The following is a 27,004-nucleotide window of genomic DNA, read 5'->3' as shown; positions in this document are numbered from 1 at the left end:
CCCTGCCAGCTCTCTGACAGGGACAGCTGTGGCCGCCTGGGTAACCTGAGCCCCCCGCCCCCTGCGCCACATTTATAGCCCTGGCCTGGCCCCATCCCCTGCCCCCAGATCTGAGTCCCAGGGACAGGAGGTCACGGGTGTGTGTGCTGCAGCAGAATGCCTCTCACCCCTCGCCAGGGCCTCCATTCTGGCATCCACCATCTCAGCAGAGCAGCCCATTCTGGCCGGAAACTCCCGGGAATCTAACCCTCCAGTCCTTCCTTGGCAGGGGTCTCTCCCTTCACATACATCCCACCTGCTCCCCTCCCCCAGGGTCCAGGCTCCCCGACACTGGCCAACTAAAAATCTAGCCATTGTCTTGGCAGCTGCCAAACATGAACGCATTGGCAGCCCAAAGTCAGAGACCCTCGACTCCTCTCTCCTGGCCAAAGAGAGACCCCTTCATCCACCCCCTTCCCAGCTGAGAGGAGGAGGTGCAGGAGGGGAGGGGCAGGAGGGGACTGACCCAGAATAACTCAGGGCCCAGAGTAAATTTAGCCACAGAAAGGGGAGGGGAGAGACCCTATTGGCTGGGAAGTGGGAGGGAGGGCCTGCGAGGGGGGTCAGGGGACTCTGAAGACAGCCTCAGAGGGGTGTCCAGAGGCTGACTGTGAGGGCCAGAGGGCAGAGACGGGGAGGGACACAGCAAAGGAACGACACACGGAGCCAGAAAGGGAAGGAGCCCCAAAGGGACAAGGAGCCCAACATCCATCCTTGCAGCCACAGCCGCAGTGGGAGCCAGCCCTGGGAGCAGCTCTGCTGCCCGTCTGTCCCCATGGGCCTCTGCGGGCCATGGCTGCACACTTCTGTCCTCTGGGCCGCAGTGGCTAGCCTGCTCCTCCCCCCCGCCATGACCCAGCAGCTGAGAGGGGCTGGACCCGGCCCCAGCAACTGGGACGACCATGCAGGAGCTTCGGGGTCCTCAGAAGACGTTTCGGGCAAGTCTGACCACCACGGAGGCCATGGAGATGAGAACAGGGATGTTTCCACAGACAATGGGCACCATTTCTGGGGCCACGGAGACCACGGAGAAGAGGATGAAGATGTCTCCAGAGAATCTCAAGGCCATAGGTACCAAGGCCGCGAGGTGGGAGATGAGAACATCTCTGACGAGGAGGAGTACCCCGAGCATGCTCAGCAGGCCCACGGACACAGACGCCACGGAAATGAAGACGCAGATGATTCAGCTGAGCGCGGGGACCACTTGCCCGGCCACGGGAGCCAGAGCCATCAAGACGAGGAGGAGGAGGAAGTTGTGTCCAGTGAGCATCACCAACATCACATCGTCAGGCAGGCCCACCGAGGCCACAGAGAAGAGGAAGATGAAGACGAGGAAGAGGAGAATGTCTCCCCTGGGTATGGACAGCAGGTCCACAGACGCCAGGACCGCGGGGAGCAGAAGGACGGAAACGGCTCAGAGGAACACGACCGCGGCCATGGCCCCAGCCACAGACATGGGGGCCACAAAGGTGACGATGATGGCGGTGATGCTGTCTCCACCGAGCACAGACATCAAGTCCACAGGCACCGAGATCATGGGGAGGAGGAGGATGAAGATGAGTCAGAGGAACATCACCACCACCACAGCCCCAGCCACAGACACCGGGGCCATGAAGAAGAAGATGATGATGAAGATGATATTGTCTCCACTGAGCACAGACATCAAGTCCACAGGCACCGAAATCATGGGGAGGAGGAGAAGGAAGATGACTCAGAGGAACATCACCACCATCACAGCCCCAGCCACAGACACCGGGGCCACGAAAAAGAAGATGATGATGAAGATGATATTGTCTCCACTGAGCACAGACATCAAGTCCACAGACACCGAGATCATGGGGAGGAGGAGGAGGAGGCTGTCTCAGAGGAACATCCCCACCATCACAGCCCCAGCTACAGACACCGGGGCCACGAAGAAGATGATGATGAAGATGAAGATGATGTTGTCTCCACCGAGCACAGACATCAAGTCCACAGGCACCGAGATCATGGGGAGGAGGAGGAAGATGACTCAGAGGAACATCACCACCATCACAGCCCCAGCCACAGACACCGGGGCCACGAAGAAGAAGATGATGATGAAGATGATATTGTCTCCACTGAGCACAGACATCAAGTCCACAGGCACCGAGATCATGGGGAGGAGGAGGATGAAGATGACTCAGAGGAACATCACCACCATCACAGCCCCAGCCACAGACACCAGGGCCACGAAGAAGAAGAAGATGATGAAGATGAAGATGATGCTGTCTCCACCGAGCACAGACATCAAGTCCACAGGCACCGAGATCATGGGGAGGAGGAGGAGGAAGATGACTCAGAGGAACATCACCACCATCATGGTGGCAACAAGGAAGACGAGGATGAGGATCTGTCCACGGAACACTGGCACCAGGCCCCCAGACATACCCACCATGGCCTTGGAGATGAGGAGGAGGAGGAGGAAGAGGAGATCACAGTCAAGTTCAGCCACCATGTTGCAAGCCCCCAACCCCAAGGCCACAAGAGCGCTAAGGAGGAGGACTTCCCAGAAGATTATAAAAAAGCAGTCCCTGGCCATGACCACCAAGGAGTCCCCAAGGAGGAAGATGAGGACATCCCTGCCAGGCTTGGCCACCAGGCTCCCAGCCACAGGCAGCAAGACCACAGAGATGAGGGGACTGGCCACAGAGGGTCCATCAAGGAAGAGATGAGCCCCCAGTCCCCAGAACATATCGGGGTGAAGGATAGAAGCCACTTAAGGGAGAGCGATTCTGAGGAGGACGAGGAAGAGAAGGAAGAGGATCACAGCTCCCATGAAGAAGCCAACGAAGGTTCAGAAGAGGGAGAAGACACCCGCCATGGCAGCCTGGATGACCAGGAGGATGAGGAAGATGAGGAGGAAGGGCATGGCCTCAGCCTGAGCCAGGAGGAGGAGGAAGAGGAGAAGGAGGAAAAGAGAGGAGAGAGAGCTAAGGTTTGGGTCCCACTGAACCAAGACCACCAGGAGGAAGACAAAGAGGAGGTGGGGCTCGAAGAAGATGAACTCCCCTTCACCATCATCCCCAACCCGCTGACCCGGAAGGAGGTGTCTGGAGGTGCCTCCAGTGAGGAGGAGAGTGGCGAGGACACGGGTGAGTGATCTGACTGGTTGGGGGTGGGGAGGAGCGGAGTCAGCGTGGGTCATTGCTGCCCTCTTGTCCCCACAGGTCAGCAGGATGCCCAGGAGTATGGGAACTACCAGCCTGGGTCCCTGTGTGGCTACTGCTCCTTCTGCAATGTATGTCTGCAACCCAGATCCACCCACCAAGCTGTTTCTAGACTTTGTTCCAGGGCTCTGGTGTGCCTTGGGAGGGTCGTGAGCAAAGGAGAATCAGCGACAGTTCAGAGTGAACAAAGACACTTCTGGGGCTACCTGGGGGGCAGACTGGAGGCCAGGAGGCTGGGGAGGAGGCTGGGACAATGGTCCAAGAGTGGGAGGGTGAGGCCTGAGCTGCACTTGCAGACCCGAGGACAGGGAGGAGGGTGCAAGGCAGAGCCGAGGGGTGGGGGGGGCAGGTGGTGGGACAGGACTGGAGACGGAGAGCAGGGAGGGAGGAGGTGAAGAGAGTATCCGAACGTCCAGCCCACAGTAACAAGGTGATGTCGCGGCACCTTACAATAGGGAAATGAGAGGGTGGAAAGCAGGTTGGAGGAAGATAACTGAGCTCAGTGTTGGAGGTGAGGAGGCTGAGAAGTTGGGGAAACGTCCAGCCGGCAGGGTGGAGAACTGGTGGATGGCTCCCAAACATTTCCGTCTAACCTGGCTCCTCTGGTCCCCAGCGATGCACTGAATGTGAGAACTGTCACTGTGACGAGGAGAACATGGGAGAGCATTGCGACCAATGCCAGGTGAGACTTCTCCCAGACCCAAGGATCCCCCAGGCTCAGGATGGCCCCGGACCAGCTGAGCAACCCCAGCCCCAAATCCTGCCCTCTGCCGTCAAACCGACCTAACCCCTTACTCTTGATGTAGCCTGGATTCCAAACCCCATCCTACCTCTGACCTTAACCTCCACCTAGCTAGTCTCAGCAGCTAGTCTCCTGCCCTCGTAGTGCCCACGCCCCATCCTGACCCCGCCCCTGACCACCTCCTATTTCTCTCTCTCCGTGTCCTCGCCCCCAGCACTGTCAGTTCTGCTACCTCTGCCCGCTGGTCTGCGAAACTCTCTGCTCCCCGGGTGAGCATGGGCGGGGCCCAGGAGGAACCCTGGTGAAGGGGCGGGGACTAGTGGGGGCGGAGCCAACCCGAGGAGGGGACCGGAAGGCTGTAGGGCGTGGCTATGTGGGGAGGCGTGGCCCAGGCTGGGCGTCTTTGACAGGAATGGGAGGAGCACTGAGGGGTGGGGCCCGCACAGAGGGAAGGTTGGGGATAGATGCCAAAACTAAAGGGGTTAGGATTGCCTGGAGGATTGAGGGGCTAGCCGAGAACCGAGAGGGTGGGGCCAAAACAAGAATGGGGCTCCTGAAGAATGAGAACACCCAGAGCCGAGGGGAAGGAGTGGGCCCTTCAAAGGTGTCCTGGAAGAAGGAATTCATTTGGGAGAAGGAACCCAGAAAGGGGGGTGGAGCTAGTCCTGATCCTGGACTGAGTGAAAAGTGACCCCCAAATTAACCCGTGGTGTACCCCTCAAGCCTCTTCTCTCCCACAGGAAGCTACGTCGACTATTTCTCCTCGTCCCTGTACCAGTAAGTATGTGGAAGGGAAAGTTTGAGGGCTCCTTTAGAAAGGTGCTGTCCCGCTATGAATTACTAGACAACCCTGGGATTCTATTTCCCCCTTGGTGAAATGGGCAGGTTAAGGACCTCTAAGCGCCCTGGGGTGAGCTAGGGACACTTCGACTATCCAATCTCTGCGTCCTTCTCTCCAGAGCCCTGGCAGACATGCTGGAAACTCCGGAACCCTGACCCAGCCTCGTGGCTGCGGCGCAGACATACCTCCCTGGCCCTCCAACCCCTTTCCACGAGCCATATTTATTTCTCTGAATAAACGTGCTCCCCGAGACCTCACTGTCAGGCGTGGGGTCGTGGATTTGAGGGAGAAGGGGCCTGAACTCCTCGAGGTGTTTGGTTACTAGGTCCTGATAAATAAATCAGTCAACACGGGAGCTTTTTGAAACAGTTCTCTTTACCCGTGATCACTGAGTGACGCCTGGGGCAGGGAGGCCGACCAAGAGTCGGGGGCGAGGGCTCCCCCACCGTCCTTCCTCCCCCCACGCCACGTCGCCCAGTGGCATCGTGGAAAGAGGATTCTCCCATGCAAACCCCGGAGCCGGAGCGGAACGGGGAGCTCAGTTCTGCACCCCGTACCCCCGGGGCACGAACACGGCCACAGCACGGGGGGCGGAGGGGCCTCGGGGACACGAGACACTGGGGAGAGAGAGGGAACCCCGCCCGCAGCTGACCCCAGGCACCAGCGACGGGACGCGGCGGGGCGGGGCTGAGTGGCACAAGGGGCGAGGCTTTTAGCAGCGAGTCCCCCCTCCCCTCCTTTCGGACGAAGAAGGAAGACTTGGGCCCCGCAACTGAGAAGAAAGAGGAGGGGTCAGCCTCTCCCCGCATGCGGCCCGGGAGGGAAGCCCCGCCCCCTTCCCGCGGGGAAAGGGCACCCATCTCCCATCGGAAACTGATCAATAAATTACAAAGTAGAGGATAGGGAGGCGGAAGTTTGGGGCGGGATTTCTTCCTGCCCTCTTCTTCCCCCCTCTCAGTCCAGTGCATGTGGTTTGGTCCAGGCCCAGTCCATTTGTGAGGCGGGGACCAGCATTCCCCGTTCGTCTGTACAGATGGTCCAGTCCGCGGCGCGAGCTCCCCAGTACACTCTCCCCGGCGAGACCATACTGTGGGCAGGAGGGGGAACAGCCCAGCCTCTGAAAGGTTCTTCCGTCCGAGTGAGGTCACCTGCATTGACGCCAGGCGTGAAGATCCACTGTGCCGCCCCGATCCCCAAGATCGCCCAGTACGGTCCTCACCTGGAAGCCTACACTAGCAGGAATAGGTCCGGACAGAAACGCCATCTGCCCGGGAACTCCCAGAAGTCTGGCCTGGAGGGAGAATGAGCATTGGTTCAGCAAAGCGCAAGCGCAAGCGCAAGCGCGCGCGCACACACACACACACACACACACACCCCTGACACACACACACACACCCCTGACACACACACACCCCTGACACACACACACACACCCCTGCCCAGTTCCTCCTCCACCTAAGCGTCCTCCCTTGGATTCTCCCTCCCGAGAAGCCAACGACTGCCTGACTCCCTCCAAGCCAGTTTCCATTCCTTTCTCAAAGCCTCCGATTCCTTCAAAATGCCCCAGGTGACACTGGACGAGTTCATTTCCCACCCTGGAAAACGGGGTATGCTGGGATTAATCCATTCCACACCCTAAGGAGGGAGTTGGCTTGTTGGAGCGGTCCATTTGTCGTGGGTGGGGAAAAAGGGACTAGACCATTTCAGAACTCGGGAAGGCTGCTGGAATGTGGAGATGGTCTCTCCCCCGACACCTAAGAAGGGGAGGGGAGCAGAGGCTGTCCCATTTGGTATCCGCCCACCTTCCGGCTGCAGCTTGCGGAGAGGGAGCCCGGGCGAGCCCAGAGCCCCTGCTGCGGCCGAACGAAAGTTGGGGGGCAACATCTCAGCTGAGTCGGGGGTTACGCCTCGGAGGTCCTTCTCTCGGAACATCTTCCGCCAGGATGGGGAGCGGCTGAAGGACTTGGCACTGTCCTAGGTATTAGGGGTGCAGCCAGCTGGTGAGGGACTAGGGCCGCGTTTGGACTCCGCTCCTCTTTTTGACCCCACCCCTCTCCGGCTCCCTTCGCTCATTTAGCCTCGCCCCTTCCCTGGCACCGCCTCCAACCGCGACTCCTTGGCCAATCAAGCCCCACCCCTTTAGCTGCGAGTCTAGAGGGGCTGCCGGGAGCGTGGAGTCCCCTACGCTTGCTGCTGCTGCGCCCACCTCATCCAGCCGCCTGTCTGTGCCCAAGGAAATGAGGTTGCTGAATTCCTTTTCCAAGAGCTGCCGGGCCTGCAGGGGAGAGGTGGGAGAGAGGCTGCAGCGTGCAGTCTGCAAGATGGGGATGCCCAGTGTGCCCCGGGCCCGGCGGCAGCTCACCTGTGCATTTTGCGTGGGGATCTGCAGAAGCAAGGCCAGGTCGGAGTAGTCGAAGGTCTCGTCCAGGGCGAGCAGTGCCCCGTGCACCCCGCTCTCCGTGAGGTTCGTGGCGAATTCCTTCAGGCCCAGCCCGGACACCCAACCCATGACCCGCTCATTGGACCACACCATCACGTCTGGGGATGGAAGGGACCCTCAGCTGCACCCTTCCTGGGGCCTGGTCCTTCGTTTATCCTCTATCTCCAACCCCATTTCCTCTTCCTGTCTCCACCCCGTCTCCCCTGGCCTCCCTCCCCTTCCCTATTGATGCTTCCTCCAACCCTGTCCCAAACCCCTCCACATGGCTCCCAGCTGGACTCATACTTTTCTACTCACCTCGGATCTGGGTCTGACTCTCTTCCCGCCTCCGCTCCAAGTCCTTCCTGTCATAGTTGAGCCGTTTCAGACACATGATCCCATAATGCAGGCTCACCCTGAGTAGCAGAGATAGCAGAGTCACAGAAGAGCCCAACAACCCCAGTGACTGTTTTCCCTGTTGCTTGTGGTTTTCTGGGAGAGGCTGGGGAATTGCTCCACTGGATCTGTTCTATTGATTGCTGACCTTCCCAGGAGCAGGGATATTTTTTAAAAAGCAGTTCCTGTTAGCCAACCTGTAAGGGGTATGGGGTCAGCTAGCCAAGCTGTCTCAGGACTTGGACTATTCCTACTGGACCATCTTAATGGGTGGAAGGGGCACAGGAGTCTGGATTTCCTAACAATCCAGGCTAAAGGACCAAAGATAGTCCAAGATGAATTAATTCCCACATCACTGGTCCTATTTGCCAAAGACTCTCTAGAAGTGGGGGCCTCCCCCACTTGGACTGTCGCCACTGGCCAGGCAACTCACCTGTGAAAGCTGTCCACCATCTTGAGCTGGCCCCGGAGTTCCTTCTTGTTAAGATGATCTAACATTCGGGCATCCACCAGCGACTCCATGAAGTAGCTGCGGTACTGGGGCAGCCCCAAGCTGGGCAGCCAGTCGTTCCCCACCCATTCGTGGTTCATGTCGCCATATGCCAGGATCTGGGGCCATGGGCAGGTGGGGGAGCAGTCAGGCCTTCTGACCCCTTCCCATGTGTGTATGAAAGGGTACAGTACCACCCTCTCTCTCCCAAATCCAAGGTTGTTCTTTCTCTATCCCGTAGCAGGACAATGGCCAGTCTCTGCTCAGGACAACGGGCAATCCAAAACTGTTTCCTTCTCCTTCATACTGACAACACAGGCCCTTGTCTACTCAAAACATCATTATCACTTGCGAACTTGCTGAAATTGCAGAATCTCAGACCCTAGGCTACTGAATCGAAATCCTCATTCTCATAAGAGCCTCAGGTGATCTGAACAGTATATCTAAGTACTAGTCTAGCATCGTCCCCAACTCAAAACAACTGATCAGTCCAATATCACTATTCCTCCAAGTCCGCACAACAGATTCTTCCAGCGTAGCTCCCTCCCCAACAAAGGATAACGGATTCATCTACCACTCTTGCGCTGTCCGAGAAATTCTAGCCCGATGCTACAATCTGGCCCAGGACAATATTCTGGATCCACCCCCAAGTCCTTCACTCCTCCCAGCATGAGCAAACAATCCATACCTTGGGCTGTTGGAAACAAAGACCCAACATAGCTCCTGTACTCAGGTGAGTTCATACCTCTCGCCCTCTTGAGAATAAAATGTACTTCCTTCTACCCAACTTCTTCTCAGCCTGATGTACCCTGCCCACCCGCAACCCCGCCCCAAATGCTTTCCCTTTTGCCCCAGTACAAAGTGAGGGGAACAGCCTCACTTCCCTCTGCCATAGGGCAAAGAGCCACTCAGCGTTTCCCTCTAGTTACAGCAATGAAACAGCCCCTGGAGCCCGCGCAACCGACCATAGTGGGATGACCCGCGCACCACTGGCAATGGAACAGTCGGGCTTCTACACGGACCCCACCAAGTCACAGTGACAGCCCAGAGCAGAGCTCCGCGCAGCGCCCCCCCGCGGTGAGGATGGAATGCTCCGGCGAGGGGCGGGGCGGGGCGGGGCTCGGAGAAGGAGGGGCGTCCATGCAGCGTGCACAGCCTGTTCATGCGCCCACAGCCCGCCCCGCGCCCCCTACCTGCTCCCAGCTGATCTCCTTGGTCTCCTGACCAGTTAGTGGGAAGAGGGGAGAGAAGGGGTGGGTTAAGGGGCAGGCGGAGGAGGGCGGGAAGGACGAACGGACGGACAGACAGCCACAGACTCACCCGCCACCCGGCCCCTGCCCAGGGAAAGTTAGTGCCACCCCCAAGGCCACGGGCAGGGGGCACTCACAGGCTTGGTCGTCGCGGTAAGGGACTCCATCTCCTCGTGTGTCATCCACACATTTCCTGTGGACTGAGGGGTGAGAGGTGTTATGGAGGTTGGGAAAGAGCTTCTGGACAGGGGAGGGGAAGAGAGTCGTGCTCCTGGAGGAGCCGAATTAGGCATGGGAACACATCATTTTCTGTATGGAACAAAATGATAAAATGTTAGAAGGCAGTAAATGCCATGGGGTAAAAAAAAAAAAATAGGTGTTCATGTATGATGGAGCTGGGGACTAGTTTAGCTGTTGAGTTAGGGAGGCCTCTTGGAGGTGGTGACATTTGAGCTGAGACCTCAGGGATGAGTAGGAGCCAGCCTTGGAGGTAAAAAAGAGGGAGGGGTGCTCCAAGAAAAGGGAGCAGCAAATGTCAAGGAGCAGAGCAGAAAAGGAGCTGGGAAAGGGGCCCCTCATCATGGGACTTGCAGAGAACCATATGAATTTGGGTTTTTTTTCCGGGATAGGATCCTTCTGCTGCGGTGTGTAAGACAGACTGAGGGTTGGAAGTAGAGGGGAGGCAGAGAGACCTGAAGGGTGTCCCACCCTCAGAGATAATCCAGTGAGAGACTGTGCGGAGCAGGGTATATCTGACAAGACAGAGCTAGAATGAGTGGACTCAGGACTGGCTACTCTGAGGACAGTACTCTGAGGATTGGCTACTCCAGCAGGGGCTGGGATTGGCTCTGGACACTCACGGTGCGAGAGGAGGCAGGAGCAGAGGGTGAGGTGAGTGAGACCATCTCCTGGATGGCAAGGCGCAGCTTGAGCCGGTGCAGTGGGTTGCTGATGCCGATCTCACGCTGGATCTCCGTGTCTGACAAGTTGGCCATGATGGCACCACTCTTGACATTGGCCCGGCAGGCGGCCACATACCATGCAGGCATGCCTACCCACAGCTGGACCAGAGGGAGAAAGTGAGGAAGGGGTGGAAATGAGACAGAGAGACAGAGATATATCACAAGAGAAATGGGAGAAGGACAGAAAGAAAGGGGGAGAGGGAGACAGAGAGGTGGGGAAAGGCAAGTGGGGGAGAAACAGAAAGACATGAGAAAATTGGCAGTGAGGCAAAGACATCAAGAGTCAGAGGGAAACACAAAGAGACGAAGGACAGTCAGAGAAGGGTGAGCCCAGAGTCAGAAGGGAGAGAGAGACAGAGATGAGAGGCAGAGAGGCGGAGAGAAAGCAGCAAAGCACACTGAGAGAGAGAGACATGGGAAGAAGTACGGGGAATGACAAAAACAGAGAGATGAGGAGAGGCAGAAAAATAGAGAAAGAGAATCCCAGAGACAGAGGCATGGGAAGACACAGAGAGAGAGACAATAGAGAAAGAGAATCCCAGAGACAGAGGCATGGGAAGACACAGAGAGAGACAATAGGGGCAAGATGGGCATGGTGAGGGGCGAGGGGAGAAGGAATAAAAAGCAACAGGAAGGTCCACAAGAAACCTGACCCCTCCCAGGACCTCACCCCCCAGCTCCCTTCCCCGACACCTCTGGGCCAGGAGGATGGCACAGGGTCAGCCAGCCCTGACCATGGGATTCTCAGAGGGATTGGGGATGAAGAGTCAGGACATTTCTGGACCCCAGTACCTCTAGCCAGGAGACCACAGTGGGCCCATCCCAGGCAGCAAAAGGCAGGCCCTGACGGCAGGCCTCTTCCAGAAGTTCATGCCTGAAGAGAGAGGGCCATGGCAGGAGGTCTCAGGGGTAGATACACCTAGCCCTCTCAGATAGCTCCCTTCACCAACTGCTCCCCGGCCCCATCCACAAAAACAACTTTTATGAATGTAGAAAACGTGGCAGAAGGTAAAAGAACACAAATACTGTGGTTCTTTATAATCCCCCTCCCCCAGCACACATGTACACACACACCAAACAAATGAAAAGAGGAGGGAAAAAAACCCCAACCCTCTAGGAGTTCCCAAATTTCCAAGCACGCTCAGGATCTTGGACGCCCCCTCCTAGAATTTTCTTACTTATGACCAACCCTCCCCCGCACACACACCACACACCCACACTCACTTCCTCTTGTTCCTCCGGTCCTTATCTCCTGGGCCCGTCAGCTTGGCTAGCCCCAGAGGGTCAGTGGCCAGTGTCTCGTCTGAGGGTGTTCCAGCTGGAGGCAGGGAGGGGCCAAAATTTGGAGAGTCTCAGAGGGGAGGCAGAATCTTTGATGCTGGGGGGTTGAGAAGGATGCCAGGAAAGCAGAGGCCCAGAGGGATTAGTAAATGAGGCCACACAGAGGGAGTGATAAAACCACACAGGAAGCAATGCCACCTCCTAGGCAAAGAATTGGAGAAACCCCCCAAATAGAGCTGATGCACTGGGCTGGCCTTGGTAAAGGTGGCAGTGCTATGCTGCTAAGTTCTTAACAACTGGCTCCCTGGGGACGAAGAGGTATTTCCTGATTGGTAGTATTTGCCAGTTTCCATGGTGTAAATAATCCCACCAATTTCAGGCTACCGAATGTGATGTCAAAGCAGCTCATAAAATTCCTGAAAATTTGACTAACTTGGATTTCACAAGTTAGACAAGCAAGCTCCTCTCTATTAAAAAAAAACAAAAACAAAAACAAAAAAAAAAACAGGTAAATGAAATAAATTCATTTGTCCAACCATCACTCAGGCAGGCCTCAGAGTACCCTTCTTGCCCCTTCTCCCCTCGACTTCTGCCAAGGTTCCAGTGCTCAAAATGCATTACCAAATGATTGTGGACAGGACTGTATGTCAAGTGAATATGTAAAGGAGGAGGAAGGAAGGAATAAAGAAAGGGAGAGGAAATCAGGGGACTCACCCAGAGAAGAGCTGTCCCGACCTGGTGGTCCCATTCTCCCCTTCTCCTTCTTGCCAAAGAGACGGCCTATGGACGACTTGATGCTCTTCTTCTTGGGAGCTTTGTGCAGGGAATCTGGGGTGCCCTCACTGGGTGAGCAGGACAGAGTGAAGGTAGATCCCATCTGGTAGGTTCCAAGTCTTTGTCCACTCCCATCTCCTCCTCCCAAGCAAGTCCCTCCCTGTCTCGTCCCTTATTCTTACTGACCTTCCCCGTGATGGCCCTCCATCCTCCATGGATCCCGCCTGCAGTGCCAAGGCTTGTGTCATTCTCTCAAGGCGGGCAGAGCGAGGAGTGGGAGGTGGGGTGTCTCCTGGGATTGCCGGCCCCTCCCCTCGGGGAGCCACAGCTTCCTCCTTAGGGACATGATTCTGTAGACAGGCAGAGTTGCTACTGAGTCAGAGGGATCATGTTGGGGGCTCCTCATTAGTTGGGAGGTATACCAGGTGTCTAGGATACCCCTGATTTGGACTATCACTTCTAAAGATAGGCTAGATTAAGTGGGAGTGAATTGCAGAAATATAAAGCCAATAACTTCAGTCCCCCTGGAGCTTGACGAGCCCATATTTCTACTGTCTTAGCTTCTGGTGTCAGGAGTGGGATCTGCTCAGTTTCAAGAAAATCTAATGACTTACAAGTTCTGAAAATAGGAAAGCTGAGTTTAAGGCAATAAAACAGGGTTATAGCTCTTGTGCCTGCCTCTAAGGTCAATTCTGGGGCCATTATAATAGTTCTCAAATGTACATTTAGTCACAGAATATATATATTCTGTATCCAGTGGTTAAGTGGTTAAGACTTGGTCCTCTCACTGCTGGAGCCCAGGGTCTGATCCCTGGTTGGAGAACTAAAATCCAGAAAGCTGCATGACATGGCCAAAAAATAAAAATCCTATGCAGAAATTTAACGCATAAAATAGGTAAAAGTAGATCAGGTCTGACTAAAGTACAAGTTAGGGTTCAGGAATCTAGTGACTCAGCCTCCCCTTTGCCCCCCTTTTTTAAATTTTGAGAATTATTTATTTTTAGCTGCACTGGGTCTTCATTGCTATGCATATGCTTTCTCTGGTTGCAGTGAGCACAGGCTGCTCTTTAGCTGCAGTGCACGGGCTTCTCATTGTAGTGGTTTCTCTTGTGGCGCATGGGCTCTAGGGCACAGGCTCAATAGTGGTGCATGGGCTTAGCCTCCCCCCAGCGTGTGAAATCTTCCTGGAGAAGGGATCGAATCTGTGTTCCCTGCACTGGCAGGCAAATTCCCAACCACTGGACCACCAGGGAAGTCCTCCTTTGCCCTCTGAGTTGAGCTTTTAGGGGAAGCTAAGGTTGCTATCACTGGTGTGATGGTTATCGTTGCTGTTTGTTAGAGAGCCCTGTTTATGACCTCCCTCCACCACCACCATCACCACCAAGCTGAGGAGACTTAAGAATACTCACAGCTTTGTCGGTGCCCTCACGGGCAGGGCTAGGGGGTGCCAGACGGGGTGTTGAGTGGCCAGAGCTGGGAGGGGAGGGGCTGGCGAGGGTAGAGGTGGTGAGGGAGGGGGGCAGTGAGCAGCTGCTGCGGTAGCGGCCCAGTGAGTCCAAGCCGGAGCCTGACACCCGGCTCTCCAGCTCTTCTGCCCTTTGTTCTGTTGTCTCCTTCTCCTCTTGGATTAACCTGAGGAGGGAAATGGGGAGACGGGATGAGAGGACTGAGGCAGGCAACAGGAGAGGGAGCCTGGGGGGGCTTCCCTGGTGGTCCAGAAGTTAAGACTCCATGCTTCCAATGCAGAGGATGCAGGTTCAATCCCTGCTTGGGGAACTAAGATCCCACATGCTGCACTGCACGTCCAAAAGGAGGAGTCTGGGGATCCCGATGGACCAGGAAGGCTTGGTGGAGCAAAAATAATTCTGGGGAAGGCACAGTGAGGTCTTGGTGGATCCCTGATGGCCTTACAGGTTCAAAGGGAGTCAAGGGATCATGTTAGGCTCTGGAGGTCGTGGAAAGATTAGGGATGACAGGATGACCAGAGTGTGCCTCAGGATGACCCTGATGATGACCAAGTGGCTCTGGAAAATCATAAATGGATGACCATGGGCAAGAGGTCAAGTTATAAGGAGGATAGAAAGAGCAAGCTCATAATAAGAGAAGGCTGAGATCAGGGACTCTGAAGTCAATCTGGGATCTGGGAAGGTCATAGAGACATTTGGTGAGAGTCAATATCTCCAGTCAGAATGAGTTGGAATGGAAGATGGTGGTCAGGTTGATATGTTTGCTGGGGCCCATGCAAAGTGTGTTATCAGAGAATTGCTAAGTAGGGCAATTGCTGGGGAATCCAAGTAGACTTTACGTGATGGGGGAGTCTTAATAAACTGAGGATTTTTGTTATATCAGGTAGAAGTTCTTGTTATCTAGAGTCGAGGTTCTTGAGGTGTTTTGGATTGGGGACCTTGTGTAGAGATTCTTAGGGTACTGGGAGTCTCTGGGTAATGGCTGCTTGAAGTCATGAAAGCTGTGATATAATGGAGGACTCTTGATGGACTGGATTGTGATTTTTGGTATCTGAGGATGCAGTCTGGGGTATTTTGGGAAATTGTGAGTACTGTTTGGGGTGGGGAGGTGTATAATGTGTAAGTAGCACATAGGAGACTTCTGGGTATTTCCTCAGACTATTCCAGAATAGTGTTGGGCTGGGAGAACTCCTTGAGGATGATTAGGAAAGGAGTTGGGCTTAGGTATTCAGATCAGTCTCCAGAGCCAGAGGGGCTGTGGGCTTAGCTCAGGCAGGACAAGAAAGAACTGGGCCAGTGCTCACTTGATCTCTTTGTTGATGGCCTCCAGCTGCTCCTGAAGCATGATGGCCAGTGTCTGAACATCTGCCTGCCCGCTGGGGGACAGGAGCTCAGCTCCAAACATCCCCTCGGCCTCCTCTTCATCTGAGCCATCCAGCTCGCCAGGGAATGGAGGTGGCATGGACCCCGCAGGGGCAGACCTCTCCCACTCCTGTCTCTGTGTGGAGACAGAAGGATGGCAGGTGGACAGGAGCCAAAGGCAGATGCTGTGTCTTCCCTCACTGCTCCGGACCCTTCCCACCCTCCGTGACCCTGCCCTCATCCGTTGACACTAACTGCCCTCACCCTGTGATCCAGTCCCCACAGTTTCCCCAGCCCACCTTTCTCTCTTGGTGGGGCCCTTTTTTGACCCCCCCTGACACCCCCCACAACCTCCCCTGAGTCCACTGTTTCTTTTGACACAGCCCACTTCTTTTCTTCACTTAGCCCCATCCATTCTAGGATTCTACACCTTGCACATCATCTCCCCCAAAACCCTCTTCCCAGCCCATCATTCCTCTAAAGTTCTCACCAGGCAGCAGGACATCCACGCGAGGAGACATCAAGGCAAGTGGGGATGATGAAAGAAGAGAAGACAGTGTGGGCCCAGGAAGCCTTACTTCTCCACTAGTCCCCACCCAGAGCCCTGCATACTGGGAACCACCTCCTACTGCTGCCCTCCCAGGCCCTGCTCAGTCCAGGCCCCAGAAGTGGCTGCTGACCTTAGAGGGCTCATCCTTGACCCCTGACCAGCGGCCCCTCTTGCTTGCCCGGCCACTGCCAGCCCCATAGGGGTCCAGGTGGGCACCAGAAGGTAAGGTGGGTGCCTGAGAGTAACGGAGCTCCAGGGCACTGCCAGGGAGAGATCTGTGGGCATGGAGAGGGTGGAGACCAAGGGGTCAGGAAAAGGAAATAGAGGTCAGTGGTCATGTGGAAGGGCTTGGGGTCAGAGGACTGGAAGAAGGATCTTATGTTAAAAGTCAGGAAAAAAGGGTCTGGGGCCAGAGATCATGAAATCAGGGGTCAAAAATAAGAGGGGCCAGTGGAAGTCTCAGGAGGACAGGGAGGGGAATCGGGAGACTTGGGAAGCAGAAGGGATGTGCTTGGCCAAGGGGGCCCCATGGGCACAGGAAAGTTACTGTCACCTGGAGTAGGACGACGGTGGCCTCCCCCGAAGCTGGTCAATCTCCATCTGCATCCGCTCCATCTCAGCCAGGAGCTGCTCCTGGGGGAGGAGGTTGGAGAGGCCAGGTCAGAATCTGCCCCCTTCTGAGATCGGTCCCTCCCAGCTGGGCTGATTCCAGCCCCAGTAAAGCCTGCTCCATTTCTCTGGCCCTCACCCCCCAGGCTCCTCCCTACCTTGTTGAGCAGCAGCTCATCCTGAAGCTTCTTCATGTTGGCAATCTCCTCGCTTAGTGAGTTCTGTAGGGGGACAGGGGTGCAGTGAGGGGCCAGAACCTGGAAGAAGCCTCCAGTGCACAGAGGCAGGCCTGAGGGGACCCCAAGGGGAATGGGTGGATTGGAATGGTGAGCTAGAGGGTTGTGGAGTGAAGATGCTGCTGAAGAGGGGAAGTCCCTAGGAGCCCAGAATTCAGCATCCTGTGTAATTTCAGCAGATTCAGAGTTTGAGGACCCATAGGGCTATAGGCTTGGGGAAACGCCAAGAATTCAGGGTATAGGTGCCCCAGAATTCAGCTCTAGGGTGTTCAGGTGAAATAGTGCTGGTCCCAGCAATAGAGCAGTCTGTCAGATTCGAATTCCGGATGCCTAGATTTGAGGAGATCTCAGATAATGGTTTGGGGAAAGGTCTGGGCCCCCAAGATTCCAGTTTATGGGAGTCCTAGATTGGGGCGCACCTTCTCCTCCAGGGCCCCCATGCGCTCCTTGAGGTGAAGCTGCAGTCGTTCGTTGGACTCGCTCAGCAGCTTGTCCACTGTCTCGGACAGCCGCTTATTGTGGTCATCGTTCATCTTCTCCCGCTGCCGGGCCTGCCCAGAGGAGAGCAGGGCACAGGTGCTGGAACCCTGAGCGCTGCCCCTGCTCCCAGCTCCCACCCACTTCAGCCCACCTTCTCATCTAAGGCTCATCCCCCAAGCCTCAAAGCCCCCTCACCCGCTGCAGCTCCTGGTTCTTCTCCTCCAACTGGGCCTCCAGCTGCCGAAGCCGCTCCTCAAAATTCCCATGACGTTCCTCAGCCTGGAAGTTGGAACCCATGGCATCTGACTGTTCCACTAGGACCCGTTCAGGCCCCAGGCCCCACCTCCTCCAAGGCTGGCTTCCAGGCCCCGCCCCTGGAGCTCTAGGCTCCTGTCCAACAAAACTCCAAACCTTGCACTTGAGTCTCAAGCCCTGCCCTCTTCTATAAGCTCTGTCCCCTTCTCAGTTCAGGTCCCACCCATCCTTTTAGTCCAAACTAGAAAACACCCCTGAGTCGGGAAGATCCCCCGGAGGAGGAAATGGCAATCCACTCCAGTATTCTTGCCTGGAGAATCCCATGGACAGAGGAACCTGGCGGGCGCTACAGTCCACAGGGCGACTTAGCAGAGAACACCACCTTCCACCAAACCTCTAGGCCTTTCCCCCATTCTAAGTCACGTCCCTTTCTAGATCCCAGGCCCTGCCTTTTCCATCTGAATTCAGGCTGTAGGTCTTCAACCCCTCCAGCCTCTAGGCCCCGCCTCCCCTAAGCCCCACCCCTTCGCCCCAGAGACTCAAAGCCCCGCCCCAGGTCTCCCTCACTTTATTGAGAGCCGCCACGCGCTGGGCCAGCTGGGCCTCAATTTCTGGCAAGGTCTCTGCTTTCTGCAGTGTCTGCTGGAGCTTCTGCTTGGCGTCGTCCAGCCACTCGGCCAGCTGACGGCTCTTCTCTTCACTCTGGGGGACACAGACAAGGGAAAGGGAGGAGCTTGGTCATATGGGCCACAGCCTCGCCCCTCCGCCCCTCCCGGGCCGTGCCCTCACCTGTCGGTACAATGACTCCTTGCTGGCCAACTCGTTTTCCAACTTGTCGTTGGCGTCGTGCAGAGAGGTGGCCTCGCGCTGGGCACTCAAGTAGCGCTTCTCTAGGGTTGTGATCCGTTCCTCCATATCCTCCCGCTGTGCCAGTGCCTGCAGAGGTGACAAAGGACCGCGTGGACTACAGCTCCCACTAGGTCCTGTGGGTAGCCTAGGCTTAGAACCTCAATTCAGGCACCCCAGGGTACACTGGGAAATGAAGTCCCCTGCCATCTGGGGGTCAGAAAGATGGAACCACACCTGCCAAGAGCTCCTGAGAATAGCCAACATTACATTGCCTGCCCTCTGCCACCTGACAGATAAAATGGCGGTGCAGCACCTCCCATAAACTTCTGGGACAGTACTAGCTTATCATACGGATGACCTAAGGCCCAGGGGATGGAAAGTCTCTACTCTTCTTGGCCCACTCAAAAACCCAAGTCTTACATTTTTCAGCAACTTCTGGCACAACTCAGATTTAGAATCACAGAGCAAATGCCCTAGGGTCTCACAGGAAACAAATGTCCTTTCCATCTGGGAGGCAAAATCTCCCAAGACCTCCCAGGGTAGCACAGGTTTATAAAACCAGAGAAGGTGTTCCAGGGTATCGTGGGGGATGAACATCTGCCTGGAGGCCGGTGTGGTGAGACCACACTTCCTAATAAGCCCTTGGGCCATCCACACTTCAAATCCGAGGTAAAAGCCCCAGTGGATGATGAAAGCAAAAGTGCTCTCTCTTCTTTCTCATTCAGTGCTTTAAAGAATCCATGCCCTACATTTCTCAGCAGTCCCTGCAGCGTGGGAGTTGAGATCAAGGAGCGTCAGCCAGGATGGGGTGAAATACAGCCAATGGAGTTCAGCTAAGAGGTGGGAAAGAATTTCCCAGTGGTAACATAAAAACTACGACCAGATACTGGGTGACTACCATGTATGTGCCATGTACCAACTCTCTGACAAGGGCCATAAATCCCATTTTACAGGTGAGGAAACAAGCTCAGAGAGAAGAATCCGCACACCTTGTGGACTGAATCCAGGTTCATGAGTTCTGTGACTATGGGTAGAAGGGAACAGGGAGGGTTGGGGGGAGGGACAGAGGGCAGCCCAGCAGGGGCTCCGGCCTCACCTCCTTGAGGTCGCGCTGGAGCTTGGCGTTAGCTTCCTCGGCCTTACCCAGCTCGCGGTGGGCGGTGCCCAGCTCCTCCTCCAGCTGGCTCATCTGGCGGCACAACACCGCCAAGCGCTCCCGCAGCTGGCACACCTCCGCCCGCTGCCGCTCCAGGGCCTCCTCCAGCTCCGCCGTGCGCCGGTTCGAATCCCCACCAGGACCCAGGCCATTGGCAAGAGTCTGGAATGGGGACAGTGAGGAAGGAAAGCACAGAACTCAGATCAGGTAACAGAGATAGAATGCAAAGAGAAAGCTGATAGGGGTGAGGGGGAATCAAAGATCAGTTAAGGGCCATGGAGATCACAAATTCAGCTAGCTGACCTGAATCAGAGGTCAAAGGTCAGCAAGAGTCTGAGGGATTCAGATGGACTAGGGTCTGTGAGAATCATACCAAACATTAAAGGGACCATCGCAAAGTCACGGGGCTGAGTAGGACCACAGGGATGGGGGCCAGTGAAGAGCAAAGAGAGGGAAAGATGTCCACCTCTTACCTGCCCATCCCCATCCTTGCCGGGCTCCTCTAGCCCCGACCGGCGCCTAGACAGCTGCTCTCGAAGGCTCAGAGTCTGGCAACAGGAAAGGGAGATCAGAGTGAAGGGGGTCCTAGAATCCCTGTTTTACTTCCCACTGGCTCTGGTCCTGCTGAGCCTACCCTTATTCCATAGTCTACCCTTCGGCCCTGTGTCCTCGTCTCTCCTTAGCCACCCACCAGAGAGGAAGCCACCCTTAATCTTAACCTTAGCCTCCTTGTGCCCAGACTTACCCCACCCAACCATTTCCTCCGAAGTCAGTTCTTTCCCTTAGCCGCCCCCAGCCCTGGTTCTAACCCTAGTCCCACTGTCACAGAGCGGTACTCTACTCCCCTTAGTCCTGCCCAGTGAATTTCACCTTAGGAACCTGGTTCTCCACAGTCCAACCCTATTGGTCCTGTGCCCTAGTCCTGTCCCCAGTAGATTCTAGGACCCATCCAATCAGCTCCACCCCATTGGTAGTTCATTAGTCCCGCCTCCTTCTTGGCTACACCCCCACCTCCTGATTGCTCAGCTCCAGTTCTTCCTCTAGCACTGCCACCCGCTCCAGCGCCATTCGCAGCCGCTCTCGGACCTGAGGATGGGGGCAAGACCAAGTGAGATGGAGATCAGACCTGATCAAGGACAGCTGATGCAGAACACCTTGGGATGGACCTGATAGGATGACATTATCATTCCTCTATTTATAATAGGTGTGCAGCCCCAACCAGCTAGCAAGGCAGCTTCACCCCCTGGTATACTCCTATCCTATTACTTTTTTCCATTATCAGGTCTCAGTCAGCAGTAGTCTGTTTCAATCAATTTCAAGACAGTCAACATTCTTCCCACTTGGGCTATTTCCAACCAATCACAGCCAGAATTTCTGCCATTCAGGACAGCCCAGCCGACCACAGGTTTCTGTTCTATATGCAGTCTCTTCTGATTCTCATACCTTCTCATCCAGGGCCTTGTGATGCTCGAAGAGGGATTTTAGAGCCTTGAGTACTTCCACCTCGGAAGAGACCCCGCCCGGAGACTGGGCCTGGCGCTTTACCACGGTCATGCGCAGTGACCTCTCGTGCCTGGACACCAGGCATTCCAGGTGTTCTAGGAGAAGCTACAGGGATAGAGCACCGGGCCAAGGAAAAGTGTCAAGGGAAGAGAGGCAGAGTGCAGGAAGAGGATTCAGACAGGTGGGGCAGACACAGGGAAGAAGTGGAGCCAAGTAAAGAGGTGTGGAGAAACAGGTCCGGAGAAGAGAGGGATAACGGGTCGGGGGTGGGGCGGTCAGGAAGAAGTGGTACAGAAAATGAGAACAGTTATGGAGATAGGGGAGGGGACATGAAGGAAGGAGGGGACCAGAGGAGACCCGCCCAAGTTGTGGAAGCAGGAAGAAGAAAGGAAGGCAAGAAAGGGTATAAAAAGATGGGTCAGGCTTCAACACCCAAGGCCCCGCCCACCCTGCTTAAGTCCCGCCCCCAAGACGCCTCACCCGTGTATTGTTCCGCTCCGCCTTCAGCTCCGCAATTTCTTCCTCCCGTTCTAGTAGCTGCTCCCGACACAAGTTCAGCTCCTTCGTCAGAGCCGCAAACTCCTGTTCAGTGGTGAGCAGAACTGTACATTCAGATCAATCCTTTTCCCATCTCCCTCATTCCAAAGGACTGGGAGGTTAGTAAGTCCCTCCCCTCTTGGCCAAGTCCCGCCCCTTCAAGCGACCTAGGCCCCGCCCATTAGGGGCAAGCCCCTCCTCCTTCCAAGAGTCAAGTCCCGCCCCTTCCGGCCGCCCTGCCCCTTGCCTTCGCGAGCCGAGGCCCCGCCTCCCTCAGGCCCCGCCCTGGCCCCGCCCAGACCTGGGGCAGCGCGATGCTGAGCTGCCGCTGCAAAGAGTCCTTCTCGTGGCCCAGCTCGCGCAGCCGCAACTGCGCCGTAGCAAGCCCGTCCTGCGCTTCGCGCAGCGTCTCCAGCAGGCGCTCGCGCTCGGTGAGCATCGTGACCATGAGGCGCTCCAGCTCGCCGCCAGCCTCGTCCGGGCCCAGCGCCGAGCCCCGCCGGCCATCCTCGCTGATGGTGGGCATCACCTCGCACATCATGGCGGCGGTGCTGGCCTGCGTGTACCGGGAGGGGCCAGGGAACCGAGAGCGGCTTCGTCAGAGCGCAGGCAACGAAACTGAGGCACGGTCACTGGGATACTACATAGTGAGAACTGAGGCTAGACAACCCAAGCAAGTGCACAACAGAAACGGAAACCCATCCATTCCGATCATGGTGCAAGATAAACGGAAACCCAATGCTCTCAGGAAACCAGACCTGGGTGAGAGCACTTGGAGAAACTGAGGTCAGACTTCATCTGACAACGGGCAGCAAATCTAGACTCAGCCTACTGAGAGAAACCAAAGCCGAGTGACCCACTCCCTGAGAGAAAGTGGAAAGCTTGGAAGCCCCTCCCCTCCCACCCAAGGGCTTCCCAGGTGGCTCAGTGGTAAAGAATCCACCTGCCAATGCAGGAGACACGGGTTCGATCCCTGGGTGGAGAAGATCCCCTGAAGAAGGGAATGGCAACCCACTCCAGTATTCTTGCCTGGGAAATCCATCGGGTCCCAAAGAGTCGGACATGACTGGGTGCACTAGCACTCCCCTCCAGTCCAAATCCCGCCCCTGCAAGGGGCTCAGGCCCCGCCCATCACTGGCACTGTGGGAAAATCAGTCTACCTATTCTGGCCCTGCTGAGAATTCCCTTCAACCTCACTGTATGAATGAGAAAACTCAGGCCCAGGAGAGGAAGACTATGTCTTCAGGAGGTCACTGGTAGGTAGTCAGCTGTATAATGTCACAGGGATGGCCCTGAACTGCTATTCAGCCCAATTCCTGCCTCCTTAATTGACCAGATATCTAGTTACAGGAGAATCTAAAGACTCTCTCCAGGCAGAGGGGAAAAAAAGATGGCATGGACCATGCTAGCCATTTCACACTACACAGGAATCCTAGATCCAGCTACTTCTTCCCTCAGGTCACAGGAATCTAGGTTCCCCTGTCCCTTCTGTCTCCCAGAGAAAGGAGTCTGAGCCTCCATCCTTCTCTTTCCCAGACCCAGAAGTCCGAGACCAGATCCCTCTCCTTCCAGGGCACAAGAGCCTGGGCTTTCAATCTCCAACCGTATACCCAGAAATCTCAGCCTTCAGATTTCTCTTCCCTCGGAATCCAGGCCCCCAGGCCCCAGGAGTCTGGGTGCGTGAGCTGTGGGCGGGGATGAAGGGAGCTCTCCGAGACACTCCCTCTGCTCACATCAGGTCAGACAGGTCTGGCTGGCCCAGCGGAAAGCGGGAGGGACTTACACTCTGTTCTCTCCTTTCTTTCTCTCCCTTCAGGCAGAGGAATAACCGGTTCTCAGAGTGGATAATTCCCAGCCCCACCCAATATTTGGACTATATCTACAGCCTGGGACTGGAACCTTGGACTCCAGGGAGGAGAGGTAGGGACTGAGAGCCCCAGGACCTGGGAGAGGAGACAACTAGATGCCTGTAACCTTGGGTCTTTGAAGAGGTATATCTGGAAATCTAGACATCTGAGTCCAAACACGGAGAGGTCAGATTCAAGAGAATGTTTATAAGAGAGCAAGCCAGACTTAAGGAAATTAAAAAAAAAAAAAATTAGCATGGTATCTAAAACTCAGAACCTACTCATGAGATGCAGCTAGGGATGTTTTCAGGAGGCTGCTCTAGAACTTCAGATTCCCTAAGAAGGAAGCAAAACTCAACAAGGCTGACTGTAGACTCTAGACACAATAGAGCATGCAGAAAGGATATATGCTTCCATATATACAATGTGCTTGGGGTAAGAGCCTCACATGGGGCCAAATAGAGGGGCATATTCTGGAACCCAGGTCTAGAACCGTGAACCAGCCAAGAGCAATCCAATAACTTAAAAGAGTGTCTGGCTCACCCTCAGAACCCCAAACATAGAGGGGAGGGAGATGATATCTAAGGACAGACCTAACGCAATGCTTAACAAACCTAAGTCAGAAGACAAACAAGAACTCAGAACCTACCAGGGACGAAAATATAACACAGAATATAACAGACGTCACATTCTTGGTTTCTTCACATGTCTAGATAATGTTAGAACTCAGAGGGCAGAATATTTGCTCTAGAATTCAGAACATGCCCTGGAGCAAAGGAAAAAAACCTAGAAAATAGCAAGGAGTTTGCCTGGAACTTAGAATTGCCTGGGGGAGAATGCTGAAGGAGGCATTCTGGCAATTGAGAATTTACTGGCATAAGGACTGAGCTGGCAAAGGAGGTGGGGGTGGGGGTGGTGTGTTCTAGAAATGAGGACATTTCTAGGCTGAAGACTCCAGAACAAGAGAGGGCCTAGAGCATGTTTAGAATGCTGAAGTGGCAGATGGAAGAAGCCCACAATCCACCAGGGGACAAGTTCTGAGCCAAGGTCACACTGAGGGAAAAGATAGAGAAGGTAGGGATGGATGGGCTTAGAATACAGAACCTGAAGAAGGAAGGTGCAGTGTAATCCTGGGGACTTAAGACTGTAGAACTGGATGGTATATAAAATAGGGAGGTTCAGGGACTTCCCTGGTGGTCCAGTGGTCAAGACTCTGCCTTTCACTGCAGAGGGTGTAGGTTCGATCCCTGGTTGGGGACCTAAGATCCTGCATACCTCACAGCAAAGCCCAAAAATAAATAAAATGAAATACGGAAGCATATCCTAGAACTGATAACGTGGTTTGGAGAAAAGCTAGAGCCCATAAATGGAACACACACACACATTCTAGCAGAGAATGCCCCTGGGAAAACAACAGAATCTAGAACAATGCCAAGGATTGGCTAGAACCTAGAACACACCCAAAATGAAATTTTAAAAGAAAATAAGCAAAGACTGGCTTCTTAAAAATTGGAATATGTCAGGAATTACTTGGCGGTCCAGTGGTTAGGACTAGGCGCTTTCACTGCTGGGGCCTGGGTTGGATCCCTGGTCAGGGAACTAAGATCTGTGGGGGAGGAAGGAACATATCTAAGGAGAGGAAAGTGGGCTGGGAGCTTGGCTTGGGAGCACTAACTAGAAATTTGAATTTACCTGGGGAACATCATGACTCGAATTTAGCATCTAACCTAGAATTTAGAACATACCTTGGGTGAAAAAGGAACAGAGATGTTCACTGGGAGTATTCTAGGATTTAGAAAGAATTCCACGAAGCACTGCCAGGGTGCCTGTTTAGTTGGAAATATAGAAGACAATTCTAGATCACGAAATGAACCTAGGTCACAGAGCACATCTGGAGGAAGGGATGTATGCTCGGCTTATCAATCTGAGAATGTACTTGAAGGATAGGGCATCACGATATGAAAAAATCATAATGGGGTGCTGGAAGCATCTCAAGAACCTGGGTCTCAGGGGAAAATATTGGAAACCCCAGGAAGCCCAAAATCTGAGCTGATATGGGGATGAGGCAGGGGTTTTTCAAGGCCACCAGAACTGATGGGCAATAGTGAGGCTGTAGGGACTTGGGTCCCTAAGAGTAACAGCTGAGCAGCTAGATACTTTGGAGATCAGAGTTGGGGAACTGGACTCCTGAATCTTTGTGGAGGCAAAAGACAGGAGATGGAAGTTTGGAGCCTGAGTCCTTGTTGGAAGGGAAGGCAGGGGTAGATGGCTTTGATGAGCAGTACAGAAGGTGGGGTCTGAACTCCTGGGTCGCTGAGGGGAGACAGGATCAGGGACAGGGCATTTAGGTCTTCAAGGGGGAGGACGGGCAGAAGCCAGTGAATTGCATTAAGAATTGCATTCTGAGCCCCTGAAAAGGAGGAATCATGTGCCTGAATCCCTAAGAGGGCAGATGTTGGGGTGCCAGGAGGCTGGGTATATTTATTGGAGGGGAACAGGGCTTTGAACTGGGTCTCTAAAGGGGGTAAAGGCTGGGAAACTGGATTCCTTCCTGGAGTGGTGAAGGCTACCAGCTGGGGCCTCTAGCCAGAGGAAGTAAGGACTGACAAGGCTTCCAGAGCCGGGTAGGATCTGGATCCCCGGATGCCAAGATCCCTAAGGTGGACCAGGCAAGAACATTCAGAAGCCCCGACTCCTCAAGTAGCAGCTGGGGTCACCACAACTGGGGTGCTGAGGATGGGGCTGAGAGCCTGGCCAGAGGAATCCTGAGGCCCGGGCGCCCAGGTCGGGGAGGGCCTGGGTATTCCCGGGTCAAAGGCGCGGCGAGGGGGATCCCCGCGCCGCCGGCGCCCCCTCCCCGGCGGCGGCAGCAGGAGATGGGGGAGGCAAGGCTGCCGAGAATGGTGACCATGGACAGCTCCAGAGCGGGCCTGTGTCCAGGGCGGCCGCTGAGCCGGCCTGGACTGAGGAACTCGGCCGGCTGTACAAGCCGGAGGACCGGAGATGGGCTGACTGGGTCCCCGAATGGGGGACTATGCGGACGCGACCGGGGGAGGGGGGCGGCTCTAGCTGGGGGAGTCTGACACAGCCTTGGCCGGTGTCGATCTCCCAGGACTGGGCCGAGGAGGAGGATCTTGGTCCAGAGGGGGTTCCCGGGGCTGACCTGGGAAATTAAGGCTCCTGGGCCCTGGAGGAGGCGCAAGGCGGCAGTACGCCTGGGATCCTAGGGTTCGGTTGGGGACTCTGAGAACCGGGAGGGACACGCCTGAGTCTCTGGGGTCGGGCTGTGAAATCTGGGCTGTGAGGTCCTCGGGGAAGGAGAAGAGAATTCAGGTTCTCGGGGAGGCGGGGGAAGCTCGGCGAGGGGTCCCCCGGGTGGGCGCTGCCAAGCGGGCCGGGCCGGGCTCTTACCTACCTGGTCCGCGGCGGCTGCGGGCGGAGCTGGGCTGCAGGAGGGACGTGGGGGTGGGGTGGGGGGACCGGGCGGGGCCCCTGGCGGCGGCCGGGGCCCGGATCTGTAGCTCTGGAGCCCGGTCTCCGCGGCTCGCGCGGGCTCCGCGTCTGTTGCTCCGGCTTGGGCGCTGGGGACCCCCTCCCCTTCACCGTCTAACAGCCCTTTACCCCTTAAAATAGCCCCCTGCCCCTGTCACCGTTCAGCCTCCCCCCGCGAGGCCGCAGCCGCCAGATCTAGGGGTGCTCACCAGCGCCCCCCAAATCCCACCTTCCCCCGCCAAAAAATTCCTCCTCCCTCCTCCCCCCGGCAACCAGCGCT

General features: G+C 55.5%; 2 protein-coding genes and 2 long non-coding RNA genes across 18 annotated transcripts; 3 read left to right on the top strand and 1 right to left on the bottom strand.

The window, feature by feature from the left end:
- Positions 1-634: 634 nt before the first annotated feature.
- HRC (histidine rich calcium binding protein) lies at positions 635-5,165 on the top strand. Its single transcript, XM_086353537.1, has 6 exons — positions 635-3,152; positions 3,228-3,298; positions 3,841-3,909; positions 4,184-4,238; positions 4,710-4,746; positions 4,929-5,165. The coding sequence occupies exons 1-6, from the start codon at positions 815-817 to the stop codon at positions 4,963-4,965; spliced, it is 2,607 nt and encodes an 868-aa protein (XP_086209663.1). The 5' UTR covers positions 635-814; the 3' UTR covers positions 4,966-5,165.
- On the bottom strand, positions 4,378-27,004 carry PPFIA3 (PPFI scaffold protein A3). Of its 12 annotated transcripts, none has more exons than XM_086353514.1 (30): positions 26,648-26,996; positions 24,978-25,058; positions 21,687-21,941; positions 21,329-21,430; positions 20,789-20,953; positions 20,357-20,431; positions 19,819-19,893; positions 19,286-19,507; positions 18,130-18,276; positions 17,908-18,042; positions 17,281-17,364; positions 17,025-17,156; positions 16,528-16,590; positions 16,314-16,393; positions 15,891-16,035; positions 15,153-15,346; positions 13,792-14,014; positions 12,569-12,732; positions 12,323-12,450; positions 11,552-11,645; positions 11,120-11,201; positions 10,226-10,426; positions 9,503-9,565; positions 9,309-9,335; positions 8,059-8,234; positions 7,548-7,645; positions 7,173-7,348; positions 7,017-7,085; positions 6,030-6,101; positions 4,378-5,958 (listed from the first exon to the last, which is right to left on the bottom strand). In XM_086353514.1, the coding sequence occupies exons 3-30, from the start codon at positions 21,924-21,926 to the stop codon at positions 5,155-5,157; spliced, it is 4,236 nt and encodes a 1,411-aa protein (XP_086209640.1). In that variant the 5' UTR covers positions 21,927-21,941; positions 24,978-25,058; positions 26,648-26,996; the 3' UTR covers positions 4,378-5,154. The 12 variants fall into 12 exon arrangements, with proteins under 12 accessions (XP_086209640.1, XP_086209639.1, XP_086209641.1 ...); XM_086353519.1 differs by lacking the exon at positions 24,978-25,058 and adding an exon at positions 6,613-6,784 and having other exon boundaries at positions 5,168-5,958; positions 26,648-27,004; XM_086353520.1 differs by lacking the exon at positions 24,978-25,058 and adding an exon at positions 6,613-6,784 and having other exon boundaries at positions 5,168-5,897; positions 26,648-27,004.
- LOC147354212 (uncharacterized) lies at positions 6,650-19,552 on the top strand. 4 transcript variants are annotated; one of them, XR_015146269.1, is made up of 5 exons: positions 7,135-7,274; positions 8,357-8,848; positions 9,041-9,192; positions 18,915-19,029; positions 19,143-19,552. It is a non-coding gene; the product is annotated as an uncharacterized LOC147354212 (long non-coding RNA). The 4 variants fall into 4 exon arrangements; XR_015146268.1 differs by lacking the exons at positions 7,135-7,274; positions 18,915-19,029; positions 19,143-19,552 and adding an exon at positions 6,650-6,788 and having other exon boundaries at positions 9,041-10,839; XR_015146267.1 differs by lacking the exons at positions 18,915-19,029; positions 19,143-19,552 and having other exon boundaries at positions 9,041-10,839.
- On the top strand, positions 21,935-23,494 carry LOC147354211 (uncharacterized). Its single transcript, XR_015146271.1, has 2 exons — positions 21,935-22,641; positions 23,202-23,494. It is a non-coding gene; the product is annotated as an uncharacterized LOC147354211 (long non-coding RNA).

The sequence above is a fragment of the Bos grunniens genome, chromosome 18, assembly GCF_055505025.1.
Source record: "Bos grunniens cultivar Pamir isolate PY7600 chromosome 18, Bosgru_T2T1.0, whole genome shotgun sequence".
Lineage (NCBI taxonomy): Eukaryota > Metazoa > Chordata > Mammalia > Artiodactyla > Bovidae > Bos > Bos grunniens.
The sequence above is the reverse complement of the archived record's forward strand: the minus strand, read 5'-3'. Positions and strand labels throughout refer to the sequence as shown.

Coding starts and splice junctions, on each gene's coding strand:
- HRC (XM_086353537.1), top strand. CDS start 815: ATGGGCCTCTGCGGGCCATGGCTGCACACTTCTGTCCTCTGGGCCGCA. Junction 3,299..3,840: donor GCTACTGCTCCTTCTGCAAT/GTATGTCTGCAA, acceptor TCTGGTCCCCAG/CGATGCACTGAATGTGAGAA. Junction 3,910..4,183: donor AGCATTGCGACCAATGCCAG/GTGAGACTTCTC, acceptor CCTCGCCCCCAG/CACTGTCAGTTCTGCTACCT.
- PPFIA3 (XM_086353513.1), bottom strand. CDS start 21,926: ATGATGTGCGAGGTGATGCCCACCATCAGCGAGGATGGCCGGCGGGGC. Junction 16,036..16,313: donor CCACCGTCGTCCTACTCCAG/GTGACAGTAACT, acceptor CCATGCCCACAG/ATCTCTCCCTGGCAGTGCCC. Junction 8,235..9,308: donor AGGAGATCAGCTGGGAGCAG/GTAGGGGGCGCG, acceptor CCATGGCCCCAG/ATCCTGGCATATGGCGACAT.